The sequence below is a fragment of the Phalacrocorax carbo genome, chromosome 3, assembly GCF_963921805.1.
Source record: "Phalacrocorax carbo chromosome 3, bPhaCar2.1, whole genome shotgun sequence".
In the NCBI taxonomy this organism is placed as follows: Eukaryota; Metazoa; Chordata; class Aves; order Suliformes; family Phalacrocoracidae; genus Phalacrocorax; species Phalacrocorax carbo.
The window spans coordinates 31,307,412-31,330,460 of NC_087515.1; the positions used below are offsets into that span (position 1 = coordinate 31,307,412).

The 23,049-nt window shown below is 41.5% G+C and overlaps 1 protein-coding gene across 6 annotated transcripts in view; it reads left to right on the forward strand.

The window, feature by feature from the left end:
* XDH (xanthine dehydrogenase) overlaps positions 1 to 23,049 on the forward strand; it is a 64,552-nt gene that overhangs the window by 27,230 nt on the left and 14,273 nt on the right. For all 6 annotated transcript variants that reach the window (XM_064446403.1, XM_064446405.1, XM_064446407.1 and 3 more), the window contains 17 exons: positions 838 to 979; positions 1,770 to 1,862; positions 2,649 to 2,800; positions 3,750 to 3,843; positions 4,899 to 5,008; positions 8,731 to 8,915; positions 9,437 to 9,611; positions 10,072 to 10,161; positions 10,828 to 10,997; positions 13,552 to 13,675; positions 14,087 to 14,206; positions 15,807 to 15,903; positions 17,873 to 17,997; positions 18,701 to 18,834; positions 20,349 to 20,436; positions 21,071 to 21,157; positions 22,567 to 22,758. In XM_064446403.1, the coding sequence (XP_064302473.1) occupies positions 838 to 979; positions 1,770 to 1,862; positions 2,649 to 2,800; positions 3,750 to 3,843; positions 4,899 to 5,008; positions 8,731 to 8,915; positions 9,437 to 9,611; positions 10,072 to 10,161; positions 10,828 to 10,997; positions 13,552 to 13,675; positions 14,087 to 14,206; positions 15,807 to 15,903; positions 17,873 to 17,997; positions 18,701 to 18,834; positions 20,349 to 20,436; positions 21,071 to 21,157; positions 22,567 to 22,758 (2,178 nt within the window). The remainder of the gene's footprint in view (positions 1 to 837; positions 980 to 1,769; positions 1,863 to 2,648; positions 2,801 to 3,749; positions 3,844 to 4,898; positions 5,009 to 8,730; positions 8,916 to 9,436; positions 9,612 to 10,071; positions 10,162 to 10,827; positions 10,998 to 13,551; positions 13,676 to 14,086; positions 14,207 to 15,806; positions 15,904 to 17,872; positions 17,998 to 18,700; positions 18,835 to 20,348; positions 20,437 to 21,070; positions 21,158 to 22,566; positions 22,759 to 23,049) is intronic.

Here is a 23,049-nt window from a genome sequence, read left to right on the forward strand (position 1 = left end):
CAACTTCTCTCTACTCAGTGTAGCAGGAGTAGAAGTTGTCTGGCCCACACTGACATCAAAAGTTAAGTGAGATGAGTTTCTCTCCATGTTTTGTTCCTTTCTTGGGGTAGTTTTCCCCTAAGCAAATATGTCCCAGCCAGGAATCTAATTCATCATACAGCATGTTTACAGCTTCCTTCACATTTAAAAAACAACTGAAATTCAATTGTTAGTTCTGCTGCTGCACCCAGCCTAAATGTGTCATGAGCTACAGCATGAGTAGGTTCTCATAGACCGTAGCATAATATATGTTCAGCTTGAAAGAGGTGCCCTCTGTTTCTTCTCTAAGGTGTTCTCCTCCCTAAAGTTTCATCTGATGTTGCTGGGAGGCAGCCATGTTAGTCTGTTTTCTTCAGTCACTGGATGAAGGAATTAAAAAGGGAACCAGAATCTGGCCTTACAGCTGGTAACTCAAATTCAGCAGTACTAAAGACTGACATTTTTGCAGCGAGGTGAGAATGGAGAACCCATTAATTCTAAGATGACTGAAGCCACAGGCATCTGCCAGAACTTTGGTCAGAAGGAGCTTGCTGGCAGAGGTCTTGGTAGGGAGATGTGGCAGCAGGATGCATCTGGCAATATCAGGAAGGGAAAACTTTTGTCAGCATGAAAAAGACTTGTCGCTGCTAATAGAACCATGAGGAATGGCTAACTGCTGACAACAATGTGGATATCACAGCCACCTGTCAGTTACTTGAATGAGATGGAGCCTGGCCTTGGCATAGTCATGGCCAACACGTGAGCAGGGATTCTTGGCTTGATGTAGGGTCTGAGCTCTATCCAAATTCACTTTTGCAGACTCAGAGTAACAAACAGCAGAAACAGCTGTGTTTCAAAGGCGAGCGTGTGATGTGGATCCAGCCTACAACTCTCAAGGAATTGGTGGCTCTCAAATCCAAGTACCCCAATGCCAAGCTTGTTGTGGGGAACACGGAAGTGGGTAAGAAGAGCTGATGCTCATTATGTGCAGTTGGAAAACTTTCCACGGAGTATTTTGTGAGAACCATGCAAATGTAAACCTCCCTCATGCCACTGCTGTTAAATAGCTGTTTAACCTTCAGGTTGTACATAGGAACAAATTTTCTTCTCTGGTAGATTAATCTCACAGTGAATGTTTTACCCTGTTTTTTGCTGTGTTGGGTGGAAAAAAAATGCTTATCTAGACCTCTGAGCTTTTGTGCTAGTTTTGTGGAATTTTGAGAAGGCGCGAGTGGCACAGGGTGAAATACTCTCATAATCAAATGAATTTGGTTGTGAAACCTGTGTTCTGAAAGATTTTTCAGTGAGTAAACTCTCAAGACTTGAAATCTTACTGTGTTTCTTTCCTCCCTTCTAGAAACATAAGTGCTGAAGAGGAGAGTTCAGATGTGTTTAGTAATTCTGGTATCCTGAGCAATTGGTTCAGGAGACAATCCCAAACTTTGTATGATTCATTGTATTAATTGTTCTTTCATGAAGGATTATGTACAATAGCCAGATTACACAAGTACTAAACAGTGTATTTAGAGTTATTGTAAGCCTAGAAAAGAGTCTCTAAAACTTTCCTGTGAGAATTCTGGTACTCGTGGAAAACAGCTTTTGGTTTGGCATCTCTGTGACTTTATATAATCTTTGTAACAGATGGTCAATGAACTGACTCTTTAACAGGCCTGCTGCGTTTCATTGGGAAACAGTTAGCTTAGGCTCTCTGTCACCTGTGTGTAACTGAAGGAGTATTACTTTTTCTTAAGGTATTGAGATGAGATTAAAGAACATGTTGTATCCAGTGATAATAGCACCGACATGGATCTCTGAAATGAACGCTGTTCAGCACACTGAAACAGGTGAGCAAAAAAGAGGCAGAATGCCTGTGAAGTGAGTGAGGACTCCACAGAATAAGAAAGAGGATATGAAGGAAAATCCCCAGGTTAAAAACTGCTTTCTGTATGCATTAATGCCTCTCCCATGCAGGGAATCAAGTGAGTGATATGTAAAACCAATTTGAGAATCAGAGAGGGCTTTCACTAGAAGGTTTATTAGATATTTTATCTGTTTGCATGGTGTTTTACGTATACTAACTGGGTTAATAAGACGTTTCAATGGGCAATACTTTTATTTAGAAAGGTTTTAAAACTAGTAACTGGGGGAAAGATGCTGGATTTGACATGGATAAGTGACTAAGTGAATTATTGCATTTATCTTTGTGGTGGAAACAGGTCAACCTTACAAATAGAAGTAATTAGGACAAGGTAGTGCATATGGCCCAATGCCTGGTAGCATGTTTAAGGTGTGGAAAGTGGAGAGGAGTTGGAGTTCAATTCTCAAAGGACAAACTAATACCTATAGGAGGGCAATATCATTCATAATACACTGAGGCAAAAGGGCGGTGGGTTACTGTCATGTGAGAGGCAGTACCACCATGAGCTGTGATTTAAAGGTGAATTTTGTTCGAGGGTGTGACGTTTACATACAGCACATACAAAATAGTCTAGCGTGACTGAATGTCTTCTCTAAACCCTGCTGTCTAATGAAACTCGGTAGCATCTAAGCTTTGCAGACATAGATATAACCGTCCTCCTGTACCTTAATGTTTGGGAGAACAACAATTCTTTTCATTTGTTTGTTTATAGGGGTCACCTTTGGTGCTGCCTGTACCCTGCGCTTAGTAGAGGAGGTACTGAGAAAAGCAGTGGCAGAGCTTCCTCCTTACAAAACAGAGGTCTTCCACGCTGTCCTTGAACAGCTGCGGTGGTTTGCAGGGCCACAGATCAGGAACGTTGCCGTAAGTGACTCAGGAGCATCAGGGGTTGGAATTGAAAGCTCAGTCTGAGGAGCTGGCCTGCCTCATCCAATGTCAGTGTGCCTTGTGCTTCTCACAGGAGAACATTTGCAAACCTAGGCAAAAAACTCTAGTACATATAGACCATCTGCAGGAACTGATAGCAACGTGGGTCTCGGTGTCTGTGCTACACTGATATCACAGATTTAGCAAGCAAGGGAAACATGGCAGCTGTCCAGGCCTTCTATTGCTGTTATCAGAATAAGTGGGGGAAACTGTCGCGAGATTTGACTAATTTAACAAAAATATATTTAGACTGCTGGACAAACTTCAGAGAAGCAGGTGTGTAGATTTCTGACAGCACAAACTTGGTAGTCATTGTGTCAATGCATCAGATCTGGTAAATTTTCCTCTATTTTTAAAGGGAAAAAGGAGATGGGTTTGGTGTGTTCAAACTCTATATACTAAAAGAAAAAAAAAAAATCAAGCAAGCAGATGAACCAACCTACCAAACAAAAAGTTTTAACCCACAAGATACTGTGCCATACCTTTGTATTGCAGCAAAAAACTTTCTGGATGTTACTTAAAAGAGACTCTGTACTTTTATGGATCTTCCCTTAATTGCGGCTACAATGATTGAATTTTGGCATTGCTGGGCATGTGGTGTGTGGTTTGAGCATAAGGTAGTTTTGATGCATTAACCAAACACTGTTTCTAAAACTGCTTCATGCAAATGTTAGCGTTGACTGGGACAGCAATGGATTTCATGGGTTTTGCATTTTCCCACTTCATTAAAGGTCTAAAATTGCTGTGAGAAAAAAGATTTTATCAAAGCAGACTCAAGCAGAGCTAACCTAGTGCACTGTGTATGGAGTAATGCAGGATTTCAAGACGCTATTTCTGTATCTTCAGGTTTTTTAAGATTTATCTGATGCATATATTATCACTCTAGGCTCTTGGTGGGAACATAATGACAGCAAGTCCAATTTCTGACTTAAATCCTGTGTTAATGGCAAGTGGAAGCAAACTGACTCTGATATCAAATGGTAAGTTACTTATATTTCCTTGTGGCACGGAGGGGAGTGGGATAGTCAACAGTTTCCTGCCATGGATTGTAAGGTCAGGTCAGAACTTGAAAGCGGAAGTTAACATTATGTAAAGAATCAGAACCACAGGTTGGAAGGGACCTCAGGGATCATCTAGTCCAACCTTTCTAGGAAGAGCACAGTCTAGACAAGATGGCCCAGCACCCTGTCCAGCCAAATCTTAAAAATGTCCAATGTGTTGGAGTCAACCACTTCCCTGGGGAGATTATTCCAATGGGTGACTGTCCTCACTGTGAAAAATTTCCCTCTCATGTCCAATCCTGATGTCCCCGAGAGCAACTTGTGTCCGTTCCCCCTTGTCCTCTCCATGTGACTCCTTGTAAAAAGGGAATGTCCATCTTCTTTGTAGCTACCCCTTAAGTACTTTTTGAGGCTGAAGTCTAAAGGCTAGGCCTAAGGTTGGCTTCCTAAAGAATTTTGGACTGCTGTGCCAGAATGAATCTCTGGTACTGTGTATGTACTTACAGACATGTCCATGTGAAGAACTGGTTGAACACGTCTATTCATGAAAAACAATAAGCTTGAAACTGTTTCTGTCACTATCATACTTTAATGCTTGTGGATTTTTTTAGATTGAGATTGAAACTTTTTTTTTTTCCTATGAAGAAAGCCAAATGTGTCTCAATTTGTATTTGCTCTTAGGAGGAATTTTTTAAAAATAGGATCCTTGAAGTAAGTGGACTGTCTGCTCAGTGACTTTCTTTTGTAGTGGTTTGTGTGCAGGCTAAGGAAAGAGGAATGCATGAATTACATTGGGATGTTGGGAACTGGTTCACCTGGAGGCTCAGCTTTAATTAGATAGAAAGGGAGGAGGTCTCTTTGATCAGTTCCTGTGCAAATAAAATTCCTTATGGTGGATTTGGTGGAAGAGGGTGGAAAAATGAAAACTGGTAACATATCAAGACAGATTTGTGTAGGTTGAAGGCTCTTTCACACATATTATTGCCATTCTGCGTCTGAGTTATTCATCCACCATTGGTCTCCTTGCTCTACAGAGGGCAAAAGGACTGTCACGATGGATGAGAAGTTTTTCACTGGATACAGAAAGACAATAGTTAAGCCTGAAGAAATACTTCTCTCTGTTGAAATACCCTACAGCAAGAAGGTAAGCTTGTAGGAAAAGACTTCAATGTCTGTGGAGCTAAAATGCTGTTATTTGAGTGTTATTTTCAATGTTAGGCACTTTTCCCTTGGCAACCGACCTCTGAATGCTTATGTAGTCCCAAGTGGACAAGGAAGAAAGTAAACTATTTGGTGAAAATCTAGCAGCATACACTGTTTGAAAAGCAAGGGGAGCTGAGCTCTGTGATAAAGTATGGTAAGCTCAAGAAGTTTTCTAGTGCAAGAAATAGAAATTTTACTGTATTGTCCGCAGCTTTTTGAGTGCATACAGTAATGATGAAAGGTGACAAAGTGATGTTCCTAGAGGTCTAAATTCTGTTTGCAAAGCAGTACAGCAAGGATGCTAGCAGTTCCTGAAGTAAAGTGAAGTGAAGTTTTCCAAGATTCCTGATTCATTTCTGTGACCTGAAATGGGAAAAGCGTGTATGGATAAGAGGGAAGTTCAGTTTCTGCATCCTTGCCTTGCAAGACTGAAACCACAAGGGCTGATTATTAGGGCATTTTGGCAATGTAGTCTTGCAACTTCAACTGAACCTGCAAAACTTCCTTTGGACAGAACAATGAACACCTCTCCTGTGTAGCAGCATGAACCATAATAGATTCAGAGTGTCTAAGAGGTAAAACTCTTTTTTCCCTTTAGGGCTGAGAACATCAGACTGTAATTTTATGGTTGTGAAAGTATTTACCTTTTCAGGGCTTGAGGCTACAAGTTATAAGATGCAAGGATTCACAGTATAATGACACATTTTCTTTATAAATGGAAAACACTGATTTACTTGAAAGCCATCATATTATGGGATAGAACCAATAAATCCTTTGTCTATCCTCTCTAATTTTGGTATCTAACTATTAACGGAACACAGTTGTTTTATTTATGGTGTTTTTCCATCTATTTCTGCGAGATTCTTCTTTGATCTTGTGGTAATTGCAGGAAGCATTGCTTTTTGCCAAAATGAGAATCATGCTGAGGTAGTCAGTGGAAAACACCATATTCCCCCATCCATCTAACAGTCATATGGCAATTTCACAAAACAAACAAATGTTTACCAGCAGGGCAATGTCTTCATCCCTAGGTTATATGCATCTGATTGATCTGAAGGACTAAACCAACTCTCTACTTCATGGTTTCTTGGCTGATCTTTGCTCACAAACATGAAGTCAGGGGGAGTAAAGTTCTTCAGGGGATGTCTGAAGGTGCAGGCATGTGGCAGGCAGAGTCTTCTGCAACTGTTGTGATTTCCTCACAACTGGAAGGAGGGCTGTGTCAGCAAACAGCTAGATCTGTTTTGTGTTGGGTTTTTTTGTGCTTACGTTTGTTTAAAACTGATGTTATCTCTTGTATTGATGTGACTTGTCACACCAAGGGTAAGACACAAAGAATTAGACCAAAGTAGTTTAGTAGTTTACACCATTCAGTTACTGTACGAGGACTGAACTCAGGGTAGGGTTTATCACAGAGAGAATGTTAGGGGAGAGGAGGTAACATGTTTTTCTCCTGCTAGTTTGTGTGTCAGATATTTAAGATATTCAGGGAATAAAGGTTTTTGAGTCTCTACTTGTAAGGGGATTGCAGTTGAGGGAAGACTGTATTTAGAAAAGGAAAGAGCTCACTGGATTAAAGATAAAATATGAACAGATTCCAGAAAAGGAAACTCCTTAGCTTTTTGTATATAACAAGGCATTCCTAGAACAGGACATATCCTTTATTTAACAACCCTCTTTCACTTCTGGGCTATAAAATAATTTCTTGTGTTCCAGATAATGTTCACAAATATTATGCACCACTTGCATTATTACTCAGTGACCATCTGTTTTTCATGTCCTTTCCTCTACATACACCCTTCCCTTACTGTTACTGTTCTCATATTGTTAGTTAATTTTTATAATACTGTTCTGTGTGACATAGACACTTACTGGTTTTCAAGTAGGAAAAGCCTGACAACACAATGCCTATGTATTTCTATCTTTGGAAAACAATCTTAACTTACTGTTTGCTCAGTATTGCCATCATAGGCTCATAGTATCACAATGCTTGCCCTGCTGAACAGACAGAAAGCAGTTGTGAAGTCTTACTTCATCCTTTAAATTAGTGTCCTCCAACTTTCATCCATTACTGGTCCATATATTCCACAGTGGTGAACTGAAAAATTGATGTGGAAACAATGTTTTTGCAATCATGAATATTGCCTATGAATCTCTTAGAGCCTATGGATTTCTTAGTGTGCTCCTACCTGTTGCTGCATCCTGTCCAGAAGGGGAGACAGGAGACTAATCTAGGTGTCTAATATGCAGCCCTTAAGACTAAAAGTTGCTTGGTTTTTCTGTGAGAATTACTAACACCTAGAAACTTTCACTGTGATATTTTAGAGCAGATGTGTTCTGTTGTTTTACCAAGAGGTAGGGCAGACGTGGGCAGCTGATGTAACCGTTACCTTACCTACGCTCCTAGTGAGGAAAAATAGCGAGTGCCATTTCTCCCACAGGACTCTGAACCAAGAAAACTAAGGTGTCTTGCAATGACTGAAGGCAAATATTTCCCTTTTGTTGCTATCATGTTATTGGAAATCTTTTCTGAAGAGTGCAGTAAGAGAAGAGGCTACTTTATCTCCTCTTTGAAAGCTAATTGATTTAACAAGCAGAGTGGCAGAATGTCCTTGTTGGGAGGATGCTATTGATGCTCCTCTGCTATTATCTGCTGGCTGCCCATTAATTACTTGAATCCAGGAAATGAAACACACCCTTCAGTTATATCTCCAGTAACAAGTTCTTGATGTGCAAAAGGGGCCTTTTGTGAAACTGTTCTCATTGCCAACAATAGAGGGATTGTTCTTTATAATAATGAAGAGAATTGCTGTCCACTTCTGATTAGAAATAATTAATGGAACAGACTGCTGTGCTGTGCAGAGTCACTTGGCTAAGCTGTTAGAGAAGAAATTTGGCAGAAAACTCCCCAGAAGGGCCATGCAAAGACATCGGCTCTGATTACTCTCTTACTCTGCATTATGTCTGAGCAGCAATTTGTCATAATGTGCAGACAGGCAAGAGCAAAAACTGTACTGTGACTCCACGGTGATACTGTTACTCAGTGTATACTGGTAGAGGGTTAATCTTGTATTTACTGTCACTCTTCACTGGAGCTGCTGGTTTTTGTGACTTGTAGTTGCTGGTGCATTTAAAAGAATTTTCTCACTCTGTGGAGACCAGCAGAGAATTCAGAATAGTTACTGAGAATTGTATTTGCAGTAACAGATTGAAATTGTCTTATATTAATTATTCTGATATATGCTAGAACTGTGAAATGTGTAATTATTGATTTTAGTTCTTGTAGAGTTCAAAGACTTCTGAAGGGGTTTAGGATATGGGTTTTATTACTTAGTCTTCCAGCTTAGCAGCCTGGGAGAAAAAAGTTGCTGAGGAACTGTAATAAGACAAGTATGAGATGATCTCTGTCAAAGCTCGTTTCCCACACAGTCCTAGGTTGGCTGATAACCACTGAACTAATACATTAGAATTAATTGTTGAATCATGTGAAAATGTACAGTGCTGCTTAAACAAACATGTCCTACTCGGCCCTGCAAGATGAATCAACTGGTTACAGTTTCCTGGAATAGCTCATCAATGTAGAGAGAGGATAAAAGCTTGTCCATATTTCTACTCCAAAGCATGCCAAGGTAGAGAATAAAGAAATCTTTTCCTGTTTTCTAGGGTGAATACTTCTCAGCTTTCAAGCAGGCTTCCCGTCGGGAGGATGACATTGCTATTGTGACCTGTGGGATGAGAGTCTTGTTCCAAGATGGCACTAGCCGAGTGGAGGAGATAAAACTAAGCTATGGAGGAATGGCTCCTACAACTGTCCTGGCGCTAAAAACTTGCCAGGAGCTCACTGGCAGGTAGGGATTTTTCTGTGATAGAAAGGCTGTCTAATGGAATGGTGCTGATTTTTACAGGAGTAGTTCAAATACCCTAAATCCTCTCTGATAGTACACAGAAGGAGAAAGGGGAAGAAGTGTAGCTACACTTCTGTATCAGTCTATGTTTTGTGTGATGCCATGCTTCCTCCAGTACTCCTTACCCTCAAAGATCCATGTCAGCCTCTCATTCAGAGAGCCATTTCCTTGCTAAACTTACTCATCTGTTGAAGTGGGCAGAAGCTAGATGTGGGCATGACCTACAAAACTGATTTTCTTTCAAACTGGACTGAGAAATCTACACCTTTATCATTTAATAGCTTTGCCACATCTTTAGAGAAGATGACATGAGCCCAAGATGAGAGCAAAGCTGACACATACTATAAACAGATAGAACAGGTGGCTGCTGCTTAAGAGCTTGCAATGCTGCCGTGGAAGAGTTAGTCGGTCCAGTGATACTTATGGCTGGGCAAGGGCTCTGTGTTGCTTTTGTTCCCTTGCAGAGACTGGAATGAGAAGCTTCTGCAGGATGCTTGCCGCTTACTGGCGAGTGAGATGGATCTGTCTCCTTCTGCGCCTGGTGGGATGGTGGATTTCCGACGAACGCTTGTGCTCAGCTTCTTCTTCAAGTTCTACTTGACTGTCCTTCAGAAACTGAGCAAGAACAACCATGGCACTGTGAGTGCTGCTAGGGAAGGCAGATTTGGGGAAGGATGACCTGTGTGTGCTCTCTTGATGGGGAAAGCATGGGGAGGGTTCAGATTCAAGCAGAGTCATACCTGATAATGAACTCCATTTTGCAATAGCTGCCAGAGCCCCCCTACTCCTTACCTGCATGACAGTGACTAGTGTATCTTCCCACTTGCTTCCTTGTGGCATCCCTACCTTGCTGTGAAAGGATGCTGACCTGTGGGTTCACAGGAGGATCCCTGCACCTCTCCCCTTTGTTGCATTATGACTGCTCTTGTGGGTCTGTGGCTATTCTCTGCGCAGGGCCTGAGCTCTGTTGGCCTTTCACCCAGTAAAAGATGAATTATCTTCACTGGAGGACGGAGAATGGAGAGTATCCTGGGCTATTGGGGAACATGAGAAAGGGACTGGCAGGGAGGATGATTGTTCTTTAATATGTCTCTGGCAGAACAATCTGTGTGAGCCCATCCCTTCGAACTACATCAGTGCTACAGAGCTGTTTCACAAAGATCCCATTGCAAATGCCCAGCTTTTCCAAGTAAGTAGGATTACCTGCATGATGTAGACCCAGGCTTTTCTGTAGCTTAAACTGTGCTTCTTATCTTGTTGTCTCCCTGAGTAAGGGCAATACGTGAACTTATATAATGCCATTCCTGAGGCTTCTGTTTGGGTCTCAGTCCCTTCCTTGCTTTAGGATGCAATGTTCTTCCCTCGCATTACCCGAGACTGTTCCTGACATGTACAGCTTGATAAAAATCGCTGTTGGTAGCACTTTCCTCCTGCACCCAGCTCCATATCCAAACTGAAAGTGCCCTTCTGCTTTCCCTAGTTGCAGCCTGCCTTTCTTTGCATTTCACAGGCTTCGGATTCAGGATGCATCTTCTTCCTTATTTCTCTTTTAATGACCTGTTCTCTTCGGCTTTCAGACTAGAAGCCAGCTTCAGAACTTGAACCTTTTATGCAAGCTGCCACATCACACCCTTCTATTCCACAACAGTCTCAAACCCTGAACCCCTTTTACTTAATTCTCCATAGCCCATTCTGTGTATCTACTCCATCTTGTTTACCATCCTTTCCCACAGGACTGAGCCCCCATCCCGTTCCCCATCTCGCTAGAATGTCTCATGGTGCCTTTTGCTCTCCCATCGATGATTCTGTCCCCTGCAATATGAGCAGTAGTAGTCAGTCATATGTTTTACTCCAGGAAGTGCCCAGGGGGCAGGCAGTTGAAGATATGGTGGGCCGGCCTTTGATGCATGTTTCAGCAGCCAAACAAGCATGTGGAGAAGCTGTTTACTGCGATGACATCCCTCACTATGAGAATGAGCTGTATCTAACACTGGTGACCAGCACCAAAGCCCATGCTAAGATCCTGTAAGTGTTGCTTCTGAGTTTCAAATATTGGAACCATCCAGTGCCTGGTGGCTTAGAAAACATTGACCTGTCAAGTGGCGGGTGAGGGAAAGGTTTTAGCATTAGTGGGAACTCCAGTTCATTGCACATTGTTATACAGAGTGAGCTGTATGTGTTACAGCTGCCTTGCAAGTCTGTGTCAGTGGGAATATGAGGGAATTAACACCAAACTCCGAGCTTTGCTGAAGCACAAAGCCCTCAGACCTAGGCAACCTTCTTGCATGTCCTGTCTCTTATACTCAAGCATGCAGGATTAAAAAGGAGCAGGGTAAGAGAGTACCACAATGTTTGAGATGTCATTTTAATCACTAACCAGAGCATGGAGCTTGACCATGCTCTTTCCTATCTGCCTAAAAATTTAGGTTGTAACATGCAGTTCTGCCACAGCAGTCCTGTGGCTCACAGCACCGGTGAGTAAGCTCTGTGTGTACTGTCTTCTGGTTTTTGCCTTGCACAACGCTTGCTTGCACTGGCTATGATCAAGCCCTCTGCATAACAGTCCTATGTGAGTTAGCTTCAGCTATTATATGTAGACCTGTTTGTGCTTGGCTGTAGCAAGGTGGATAGGGCAGTATTTGGAAGTGCAGCTGCCTCTGAAAACATCTTGTCCATGCAGGGTGTGACTGATGAATAATTTATTACAATAGTGACTAACCAACTCTAAAATGCCTATCCTGGCAGGTAATGCCATCTACATTCTCATATGAGTTTCAATACTGTTATATTGTGGGACTGACTGCCCCCCACAATCCCTAATTTTACTTGCATTGTGGTGGCTCTGCAGGCTCTCTTCTGCCCTCAGCTGATTTGACGTGGGACACTGCGTTACATTGCCTCGTGTCATCCTCAGTAGCCGTGCTATGTGCTGTTGGTTCCTTAGGCAATACTTCCTGCCTACGTAGGCTTCCCGTCCAGAGGTTTCCCACAGTGGTCTAACATGGGATGGGCAGTGTGGTGGTCATGGATGCACAGATGTAGTAGCTGACTCCCAGGTTATGAAAGAAATTGGTCTGTTATATCATAGCTAAATCTTAGGTGTCGCAACATGGTCATTGATGAGTGCTGCAAACATAAGCATTGTTACTACTACCAGTGCCAATGAGGCAATAGAGGAAGCATCAGATCTATGCCTGTGGCCACAATATGCAGTATTTTCTAGAGGCTGCTGTACACATTCTCTGCATTTGCATTGTGCACTCACATTTCAAGCTGTGAGTCTGTGTTTTTCTGTAGAGGAAGAAGTAGAATATTTCTCCAGGTGACAAAAGTATCTCAGTCTACAGTTTTGCTGGTCAAAATATTGGCTCCAAAAGCTTCCACTTCACCCAAGTTAGATTTTTATCACCAAGTATAAATTAGAAATCATCTGCCTCTGTATTTCCAACTAAGGGAAACTGTCAGGGGATTGTGTCTGAGGAGTTACTGCAGAAGCACGGGAAAGTGAACTTTCCAAGGAAAAGTAGCATTGTCTGCAGTTGCTGCAGTCTAAGAGTTCATGTGGGAAAGTTCATTCATACATTTAATGTCTTTTTAAAAAGGTCTGTAGCTCACTGGGATACATAAACAGCTACTTTCATGCAGTTTGTATCAGAGTTTCAGGAATCTAAACAAGCAGGCTGAAAACATTGCAGCAATTTACAGAAGACAATAAATCATTCAGTTAGCAGAAAGAGGGCCACAGCTTTTGTGTTTGCAACAGTTCCCTTGTCAAGCAAGTCAATTATGTAGCCAATGACAAAATATCAGAAAAGGAGCTTGGAAGTCCTTTATAATACAATTTTAATGAAATGCTCCATATAAAAATTAAATTATATTGCACTTTTCTAATTACTTTCTGTCCTGCTTGTCAATTAGTTTTAAACCTGTATATGATTCAAGCAGACAAGCATCTTGGTTAGATACCTCTTTTGCTGATGACTGAAGAAAGCCTTTCATGAAGCTTTTTGTCTTTTGGAATGGCATTTCTTTTGCATCCTTTTAAATACTCTGCAGCTTCCTTGTGATTGATACTCAACAACTTCTCCCTGACTCACAGCCACATTTTTCTCTAGAGGTGAACCCACAGTAGATGACATGTGTCTGCAGGAATTTTTCATGTTTGTCAATAGCCAGGGAGGAGTCGTACCTTCACAGAATCATGGCAGCCAAGACAGTGGAGGCATACCATCACTAACAGCAATCTGTATTTGGTGAAGGGTGTCAAGGCATCTTTACTATGCATGGTGATTGGATCAAGTTCAGATATGTCTAAGGGAAAAGTTGTATGATGCAGTATATTTCAAAGAAGCGGACTCCCAGTCAGGATTCAGATTATCATATAGATCATAAATTATTTTAGTCTAATATGTTGCCCTTTCTGCATTGGTCTCACATGATATTCTTGTGACAAACTCCTCCTCTTTTGCATAGCTAGACTTCAGGGAATCAAGCCTGAAAGTGTATGGCTATCTCATAAGTGCTGATAAAAAGAAAAATGAGAAATAATAATGTTGCCTCTCCTCCTTTCTTTCTTTAGTTCTGTAGATGCATCTGAAGCCCAGCGTGTTCCTGGGTTTGTGTGTTTTGTTTCCGCCAAGGATGTTCCTGGAAGTAACATCACTGGCATTGCTAATGATGAGACTGTCTTTGCTGAGGACGTGGTATGTTGTTAAGAATAGCCTTTTTCAATCACACTGCTCAGGAGATGAGATTTCTCATATTGCCCAGTGAATTCCTATACCATACACAGAGATAAATCTGAACTAAACTGAAGTCAATAGAAATCTTGGTGCCAAATTCAGTAAGGCCTGAGCCCTGTTGCCCCATGCCCCTCTCCTCTGTGTTATCTGCACTGTTCTCCTCTAGGATGCAAGCCACTGGGACAGGCTCACTTGCTTAGCGTCCAAAGTTGTCTGTGACTGTTTTCCCTTGACCAGTTTTAAATAGACCAGTCTGAAAAGACAGATGAAAAACTGTACAAAAGGAATAGATGAAGAGAATTATCTTGAGCTTCTCAGTTACTGCATATATATACACACCAAATGATAGCGGGTCCTAATCTTTGCCTGTAGGTCACTTGTGTTGGTCATATCATCGGTGCAGTTCTTGCAGACACACAAGAACATTCCAGAAGAGCAGCTAAAGCTGTGAAGATTAACTATGAAGAGCTTAAACCTATTGTCACAATTCAGGTAAGATGTCTCACAGCTGTTTCTGCAGTTAGCTTGAGACTCCCTGATGTCCAGTTAACTTCTATTCCCACACATGTGGTTATTTGGTCATGTGTTTTTTAGTCTTTGTGGGTGCAGCAGGATATGGATAGAAGGAATAATTTGTATATTTAAATATAAAGAGTACAGACCTTTCATGTGGTGCTGATTGGGAGTCCATTAACTTGTTCTGTGTTTTTTAAAGCTAAACCAAATAAAAATAGAATGTATTAAAAATATATTAAAATATAATCTGGTAGATATATTGTGCTCAGCACAAATTTGTTTAAATTAACAAGGTTACTGTCAGTTACATTCTTACCCACAGGCACTTGCTTTCAATATTCTCTGGTATGACCCTGCTGGCTTCACCGGTGTTCATTCTTTCTTCATTCTCTGATTTATAACACTCAATAATAGGGTATGAAAACATCTCTTCTAGTTCTGTCGCTGCATTACTCCTCTGAGATTTCTGCAGACCATTAGTCTAGTTTCTAAGCTGATTAAATTAATTTTCAGGAGTTCATTCTCCACTGTGAACATTTCCACTGACCATATGGACACAGCCCTTAAGTGGCTTTTCTCAAAGCTGAAGAAATTTGTGATCATTTCATGCCTTTTTTTTTAAATAGAAGGCTCATTGACAAGATTTCCTTATATGACAATAAAAGCAAATGTTAATATCTAACACAGTGTTCACATCTAGAAATGAGAAAAAATGCATGAAGCCATTCTTACTGGGGAGAAATTAGAACCATGGGATTCTAATTAATTTTTTTAAATGGTCAGTATTTCATACCATGTATTTTGTAATGTGAATTGTATTCATGCAAATACAAAGAGTTTGTGCACTGTGTAGTACAGACTGTCATCTGTGGACAGAGGTTTGGTTTGTTTGCGAGATTTGTGGGTTCACAAAGAGTGTGTGAAAACTTTTCCTTTCTGAGGATTCTAGCTGTATATTCAACTAGAGGAGACGAGAGTGGAGCCAGAAATGTGCTGAGTTGTTGTTGTTGTTGTTGTTGTTGTTGTTGTTTGATCATTCTGTGGGTTTTTTTGTCATTAAGGAAAATTTCAGTTTTTGCAAAAGTGAAATGCGTTAGTAAAACTTCCCCAAGAAAGATTATTGTGTATTAGCTCAGAAGTGAACTACTTCTGCAGAAGTTCTCATCCCATCTGAGAGATTTAGTTTTCTCCTTCTGTCTCTTTTATTTTCCTCACTTCATTTTTTTTTTTTTTTTTTTTTAATTTACCATTCACCCCCCTTCTGGGCCTCAGACTATAGTTAACATAAGTTGTAAGTCATAGCTTTGGTATCTACAGACCTTGAGGTTCTGGGTCTGTCATTTAAAATGGGTCACAAGGAACAACCCAAGATTTTCCAATTATGGTGCTTATGTGAAATTGCTGTGTTGCCAAAAATTATTTAGTACTGCTTTAAGTCAAGTCACTTGGCTATTACCATAGTTAGTGTCTGATAAGTTTTTGTCCTTTTTATCTTGCATATTTCTTATTCAGTCAGAGGAAGCTTTGTTTTCACTCCACTTCCACAAAAATTTCATTGTGTCATTATGTTTCCTAGGAAGCTATTGAGAAACAATCCTTTCTTAAGTCTATAAAGAGGATTAATAAAGGAGATGTGAAGAAAGGATTTGAAGAATCTGATCACATTTTGGAAGGTGAGACTAAGCAATAATCCTTCTTTTAAGATAGGATATTTTTGACAAAAGAAGTCAAGCTGCCACCTTCCTTTTTATGCATACGATACTGAACTCATGAAAGTAAGGCTTGGGGGGACTAAATTAATTTAATATTAAGTTTCAACTAACTGTTTGTATACAGATAGCTTATGAAAAATTTAATTTTGGTTTCAAACTTGGATGCTCCAAGCTATGCCCCTGTAAACACTCTCTTCCAATGTAAGGACACATTTTTCTTAAGCAAATATTCTACAAAGTCATTTTTTTTTCCTTCCATGAAACATATCCATATAGGAGCTTTTTCCTGTCCAGACACAGTCTGGCCTGAATTTTACAGACAGTCAGTTTCCTTTAACCTGGTATATGACTGTATCTTATGAAAATGGGACATACATGTGTCTGTAAACCTGATCCACCCACAGTGGTGGCCGCAGGTATCATGAAGAACGTGGCACTGCTCTGTCACTCTTTCTCAACGTTGTTGGTCTGTATTTGAGGAAGGGTGTTTCTTTTGTGTGCTTCTTGGTTTCATTCAGTTGGAGTCTGCCAAGCGGGTTGTAGAGACATTGGTAAACATTGCAGTTATCAACAACTGCTTAAAACCCCTATGTGTTAGAAGTGGAGAGTGCCAGAGCTGTGAACGGGAGTACTCTGTCAGACCCATGTCATTGCTTGGTGTCTGTATCACTGATCAATAGCTGCTGAAAGGAAGAGTCTCAAACATCAGACCTTTGGAGAACTATGTATTTATCGAAAACAGGGTGTTGTATCCCTCTTACAGATCTGAGAGGGAAGTTAAATCAGTTACAGACACAAAGCCTGGTTGTGAAGGGATTACTCTTGAAGATTAAAGAAGCATGCCCCCTAACCTCCCCATGGGGAAAGTGGGGCATTATTTAACTAAAACACCCATTTCCAGGTCTGTCATTTGTTGTATTTTTATATGCATTGCTGAGATTTTCTTCTGCAGTCAGCGATTGGTGCTGGCACTTCAAAGGGTGTCATAAGCTGTTGTTAACAGTTTCTTATAGTGCACTGTAATATACAAAACGAAAACACTGCGCCAGACAAGGCAGAAATTTTTCTGAGCTAGAAGAATAGGTTATTTAAAAGGCAGCAATCTTGTGTGAATGTCAGGCCAACCCCCTCGAGGAGACAAGAGAAAGGCCCCTGCTACATATCAGAGTAGGCGTTGTCTCAGACAAATGTGCATTTATCACTGATGTATCTAAAGAAGGCAGCTATTTTGTTGTTGCTGAATTGAATAAAAGGAAGAGAGGAACAGGATTTTGAGAACTGCTCTGAATTTTAATTTTCATGGCAGCTGAATAGACATGGGCCATGACTGAGAAAGGAGGGGGATTCTGATGTTTAATAGTGTGTAGCATGACTGGAAGTGGTACCCTCAGCACTGCTAGGTAACACATGCAGTGACAGAGAGTTGATTCCCAGTTAGATCTTAAGGCATTTTGGGTTTCTGTTTTTGTTCCCCCGTTTCAAAGTCTCTAACTTTGTATTTGATCTGCTCAGATAGACTATACTTGATTTATTTTTATCCTTCATCTCAGTGGTGTTATCAGAGCAGTCTGAAAGGCATGAAACACTGCATCTTAAGGGATGCTGGGTCAATGGCATGGTGTGCTGGCTTATCTTTGAAATGCCAGCCACTTGTGTTTTGGATTGAAGTTTTCTAGAAAGTGGAGGGGGAGACATGTGTCTGGACTTTTTGGTGTTTTTTTGTTTGTTTTGTTTTTCTTTTCTCTCTTCTTTTCAGTTTTCAAACCAGAAGTGTCAGTTTTAGAGCTAGGGATATCCAGTGTTGGGCAGTGCAAAAGGTTGTCATTTAACACATGTCAAAAGGGCAGTAGCTTGCAGGCAGCACATGATGGGACATGCCTTATAACACCAGGGACACACTATCTTTGGGGAATTTATTTCAATTTTCTAGGGGAGATGTACCTTGGTGGGCAGGAGCATTTCTATCTGGAAACTCACTGCACTGTGGCCGTGCCAAAGGGGGAAGATGGTGAGATGGAACTCTTTGTATCAACCCAAAACCTAATGAAGACACAGGTACTGTCTCATTGATCTGCTACTTAAAAAGCATTTTTTTTCTCAGTTTCAGACTAGATAAACAGTTGTTTTACAGTTGGTCCTCTCTTGTCTTGAACAAAAAAAGCATATAAGCTTAGAGTTGGGTATGGGATCTAAAGTCCTCATCCATCCTACTGGTATTATGAATCCGCTTCCAGGTGACAGAGGTGTTTCTAAATGCTTACCCTTTCTGGAGTGGGTGCCAGCTGGTCAGTAGGCATGGCTGTTGAATGATATATCAGAAAGAGAGGTGGTGTAAACACTGAGTACGTATACGCCAACTCTGTTATCTTGTGAGATAGGCAACTGGCACTATGGGGTCTCTTTGGCCTGTTTAGTGACTCACCAAGACTGTCCAAAGGTCTCATAATAGAGTGAGGAGAATGGTCACAGTGGTATGGACGTCAAACCCTGTGCTAAATGAGACCTATGTCTTCATAATCTCATCTCATGTCAGCCTCTTCCTGAATCTGCTGAGGCACTGTGTGCCTTCCCACCTCAGGGAAGACATACTGGGCTTATTGGTTCCAGTTGCATCAAATCCAATTGCAGGACCGATAGGATCTGCAGTGTAACAAAGTATTTGTACTGTTGCAACGGTTGCAGAAAGGCAATGTGTTGGTATCTAGTTCCTAACACCAGGTCAGCTCTGTACATGTTCTGCTGTTTTGTTTTTCTTTAGGAGTTTGCTGCTAATGCATTGGGAGTCCCTTCAAATCGGGTTGTGGTTCGAGTGAAAAGAATGGGAGGAGGATTTGGAGGAAAAGAGACTAGGAATACTATTTTAACAACTGCAGTGGCTGTTGCAGCCTTCAAGTAAGTTTGGGTATGGGGAACAGGGCTCTTTCCTTTCAGACTGTCCCAGCCTGCCTCTTTCTGGAGCACTTTGAAGACTCTTCATGTCTTCTTACTGTACAGCTTATAGCAAGCCTAGGATTCCCAAAGGAGGTGTCTTAGCTCTTAGCTGGTAGGAGAAATTGAACCTGCTGAGAGGGGCTAAGCTTATGTGGGAATGTCAGCTTTTGATAGGAAAGGGGGAGAAAACCCTTACTCTGCTGTCCCTTTGGTGTTCTCTGAAAACTCTTGTATCTCAAATTATCTGTCTCTCCACTTCGCCTCAAACCCTTTTAAAATCCAGCACTAGCCATGCTGGTTGTTCTGTATAATAGAGGTATGACAGTCTCTTCCTTGCTCAAAACTCTACTGCACCAGCCTTGCACCGCTGTTTCTCTGCTCTTCTGCAAACCCTCTCTTTGGATTTTTCCCTAGGAAGGGTGGCAGGCCACTGAACAGAAACTCACTCCTTTCAAACCCCTGAAAGCTCAGGGAATGAAACTAGACCATAACCATTTGTGAAGCGTAGATTGGAAATGTGCTTCTGGTTTCTGGAATTTTTTTTTTTGTTCAAAACCCAGAGTATTTTGATATGTGCTCATCTTTGTGCAAGTTTCTGTGGTTATAAGTGAACACAGCCTCTGAGATGACATTTGTGCGCTGTGTGTAACACTGCCCTTCCCAGTACTGCCCTTGTAGGTGAGGATGTACCCTGCTGGCAGTGCTAGGTGGGTCTAGCAGCACAGCAGCAATTTGATAAAATACCTTCAGAAGAGAACAGCCAAAGTGAAGTTTCTGTACTTAATTCAGATTTATTTTTCCTGTTCTGAGTAAACCACCTGCTTCCACTAATTAATCAGTAATACATGTACATATTTTTTCTTTCCTTTATCTCTGCCAGCCAAACCACTGTTTTATATCCCAGAGGTTATGAAATAACATCCATGGCACTCCCTAGATATTTTTACAACCTGAGGGGAGGCATTGGGAAGGCAGAATTGTTAGAAGATGAAGACCAACTCCTCCTCTCCTCCTTGTTTCCCTCCTCAGATAATAAATAAGCAAACAAAAAACAAGGTCAAATTGAAGGCTAGTTAATACTTTATTTAGCATTATTTTGTAATTCACATGGCATTCTCTCTTGCAAAGCCAAGAGAGTGCCTTGAGAAACAGTCTGGAAAGCAGTAATTGCTCAGTTATTAGCATCTGTCTTGGTAAGAAACTATCCTTTTTATTATTAAAGTCTCCACAAGAGTTTGCACGGACAGGTCCCAGCTTCTAAGGGCTGGGGTGTTTGTTTGTTTGTTTGTTTGTTTGTTTTTTTAACCTCAATATTGCCGTTTTCTTAAGAGGAAGATATATAAACCAAGCAGTTTACCCGTAATTCTCCATTGCCACTCTGGAAAGACAATCCTAATAAAAAAGAGGAGAGTCTTGCTTGGTAGGAACTATATTGTGCATTTTAGGCTTTGCCTGATAAATATTTCCTCTAACAGAACTGGCCGCCCAGTAAGGTGCATGCTTGATCGAGATGAAGACATGCTTATAAGTGGTGGGAGACATCCCTTCCTGGGCAGGTACAAGGTATGCATACATATGAAATGAATGCATGTTGTCTCAGTGTTGTCACCTGAAATATCAGAAAGTAGTAAGATACTGTGAAAAAATTGCTGCTCTGGTTGTTTCACTGCTGATCTCCTCTGCTGCCGATGGATCAGCTCAGCTGGGTTAGAGCATTTTTCCTGTTAAAGTACCGCAGAAGTTCTTTCTGTTCAGATGGTTCCTTTCTTGTGACCTCAGCATAAATACTTCCCTCGCCCTTGCAACCAAGACTTTGTCCCTGTTGACAATCACATTGCTCTTAGATGCTTCCCCTTTTGTTTACAGTGTCATACTATTGTTTGTTTTTGTTACCTTCCTTTCCTCTTCAATCCCCATCCAACTGCTTCTGCTTTTCAGAGCAAAAGCCTGTTAAGGAAGGTGTATCTATGACAAGTGGCCAGCACTTATTTTAGAAGAGTTCTCTGGAGCAAGATTAAGATGCATACGTGGACCCTTTACTGGGAAGCTTCCTCAGTTGCTGCCTGCACTTGTCCTGTGCTGCTGCAGCAGAGGACAGTCAGCCTTTTTCTTGTATGAGGTCCATTCAGGTTTTAGAGGGAAGCATGAAACAGAATGTTTTGTAGAAAACGGACTACTGAGGAGACTCTCTTGACAGGTTGGTTTCATGAAGAATGGGAAAGTCAAGAGTCTGGAGGTGTCATACTACAGCAATGGGGGCAACTCTGTAGACCTCTCTTATGGTGTAAGTAAAATTTTCTGATGGCTAACTAGCTGGAAGACGTTTCCCTGTGCAACCTTTTGCTTTGCTGCCTACAGCACTGCTTGCACATCCTGTTCTCTGACATGGCTGAAAACAGACCTTGATGGGTTTTTGGAGCTTCTGCAACTGCTTTCTGAGCCAATTCACCTGCCTTGGCATGTGCCACAATTCTTATCAATGTTGCAATAACTTGGATTAGGCAAAAGTGTCAGGAAAGTTTGCTTTGCATTACAGAAGGCTGTGATGGGAAACTTGTTGCACAATGCAAGATGACTGATAGTTCCCCAGCGTTGGGGAAAGGTAATCCCTTAGAATAAGAAACATCCAAGTCAATAGGCTGATGAGGGCAGAGTGCCTAAATCAACAAGCTTGTTAAGGACTGGCTAAAGCTAACACTGGGTTCACAAGCACTAAGGACAAGAATGGGCCTGAGTTCTGAGTTTGCCTCTAAGAATTGGTATGCTGCTGAGTAAAAAATGTCTCCTTTTCTGTCAAGTGAGTGATCAATCCAATAGCCTAGCGTCAGTCACGTTTATTCTAGCCTTTCTCTAATCCACTGAGTCTTTGATAATTTTCTACCAAAATGAATCCATTTCAGTAGGAGAGAACTGCAAGAGCTCTCTACCAGAGCCACCTTTGATGCTAGCAATGTGGTTGGTGCTGTGCAGAGCAGTATGGCAGGCAAGTGTCTTCCCATAAAGTAAGGGCCTGGTTGAGATTAGATCTATGTGAATTTTCTTTTTGACTGTATCTGAATCAGGGGACTGGAAAGTGCTTCATGTTGAAATAAGGTTGCTGTGTGCATAATCTCCTCTCTGTGCTGCTGCTGGAAGGGAAATCTGGGAACACAAGCCAGAAGGAAGCTCTGGCCCTGTCCCAGGTTGGACAATTAGTGGACAGAAATCTCAAATCTTGCAGTTTAGATGTAGCTATTGAAAATATTCATTTCATATAGTTGCCCTTACTGCCAGAGCCCAGCTGCTGAGTCACTTGATATCAGCAAGACTTGTCCAGTAACAGATTACTCAGTATAATTAAAAGAATATTCTTGCTCTTCCAGGTGGGTAATGGCATTTAGTAGTAGTTGGCTCAGCATGAGCCCAGGGCCAACAAAGGACCTTGAAGCTTCGTCTGTCCCAGCGTCATAAAAGCCAGCAGAGAAGTGTGCTTATTGCCCTGTCCCTCAGGAGGATACTGCTTGACACCCCATTGCAAATGGGAGTAGTAGCTGCACCTCAGTGCACTGACAGCAGAGCTGCAGGGTGCAAGAGAAAAGCGCTGGTTATTGTAAACTAACTTCAGAGCTTCCCAGCCTGGCTTTGGCAGCTAGTGAGAAGTCTGACATGTGATTCATGTAAAATGTGTCCACCCTCATTCCCTCTCTTCCCCAGGTTATAGACAGAGCCCTGTTACATTTGGATAACTCCTACAACATCCCCAATGTCAGTAGCGTGGGCATTGTCTGCAAGACCAACTTGCCTTCCAACACAGCCTTCCGTGGCTTTGGAGGGCCCCAAGGAATGATGATTGCTGAGTGCTGGATGAGTGACCTTGCTTGGAAGTGTGGCCTGCCACCTGAGGAGGTACAGATCCACTGACACTTTTCAGGGAGGTGCTGCCTTTGAACAAGCTCTGAGAGCTGGACACAACCACTAGAAAGTTATTAAGCATAAAAGCTTTTGCTTCATTTTTGCAAAGCCCTTAGCAGGATCTCAAACTTTCTGTATGACAGCTACATTACAGCATGGAATATCTTCTGCTTCGTTAAATTCCCTCAGTAGCATGTTATGTAACACCTTGCTTTAAGGATAGATATTAAAAAAAAAAGAAAAGCCCCAAAGCACTAGGTACCTTAATCTCACAATGTGCTTAAG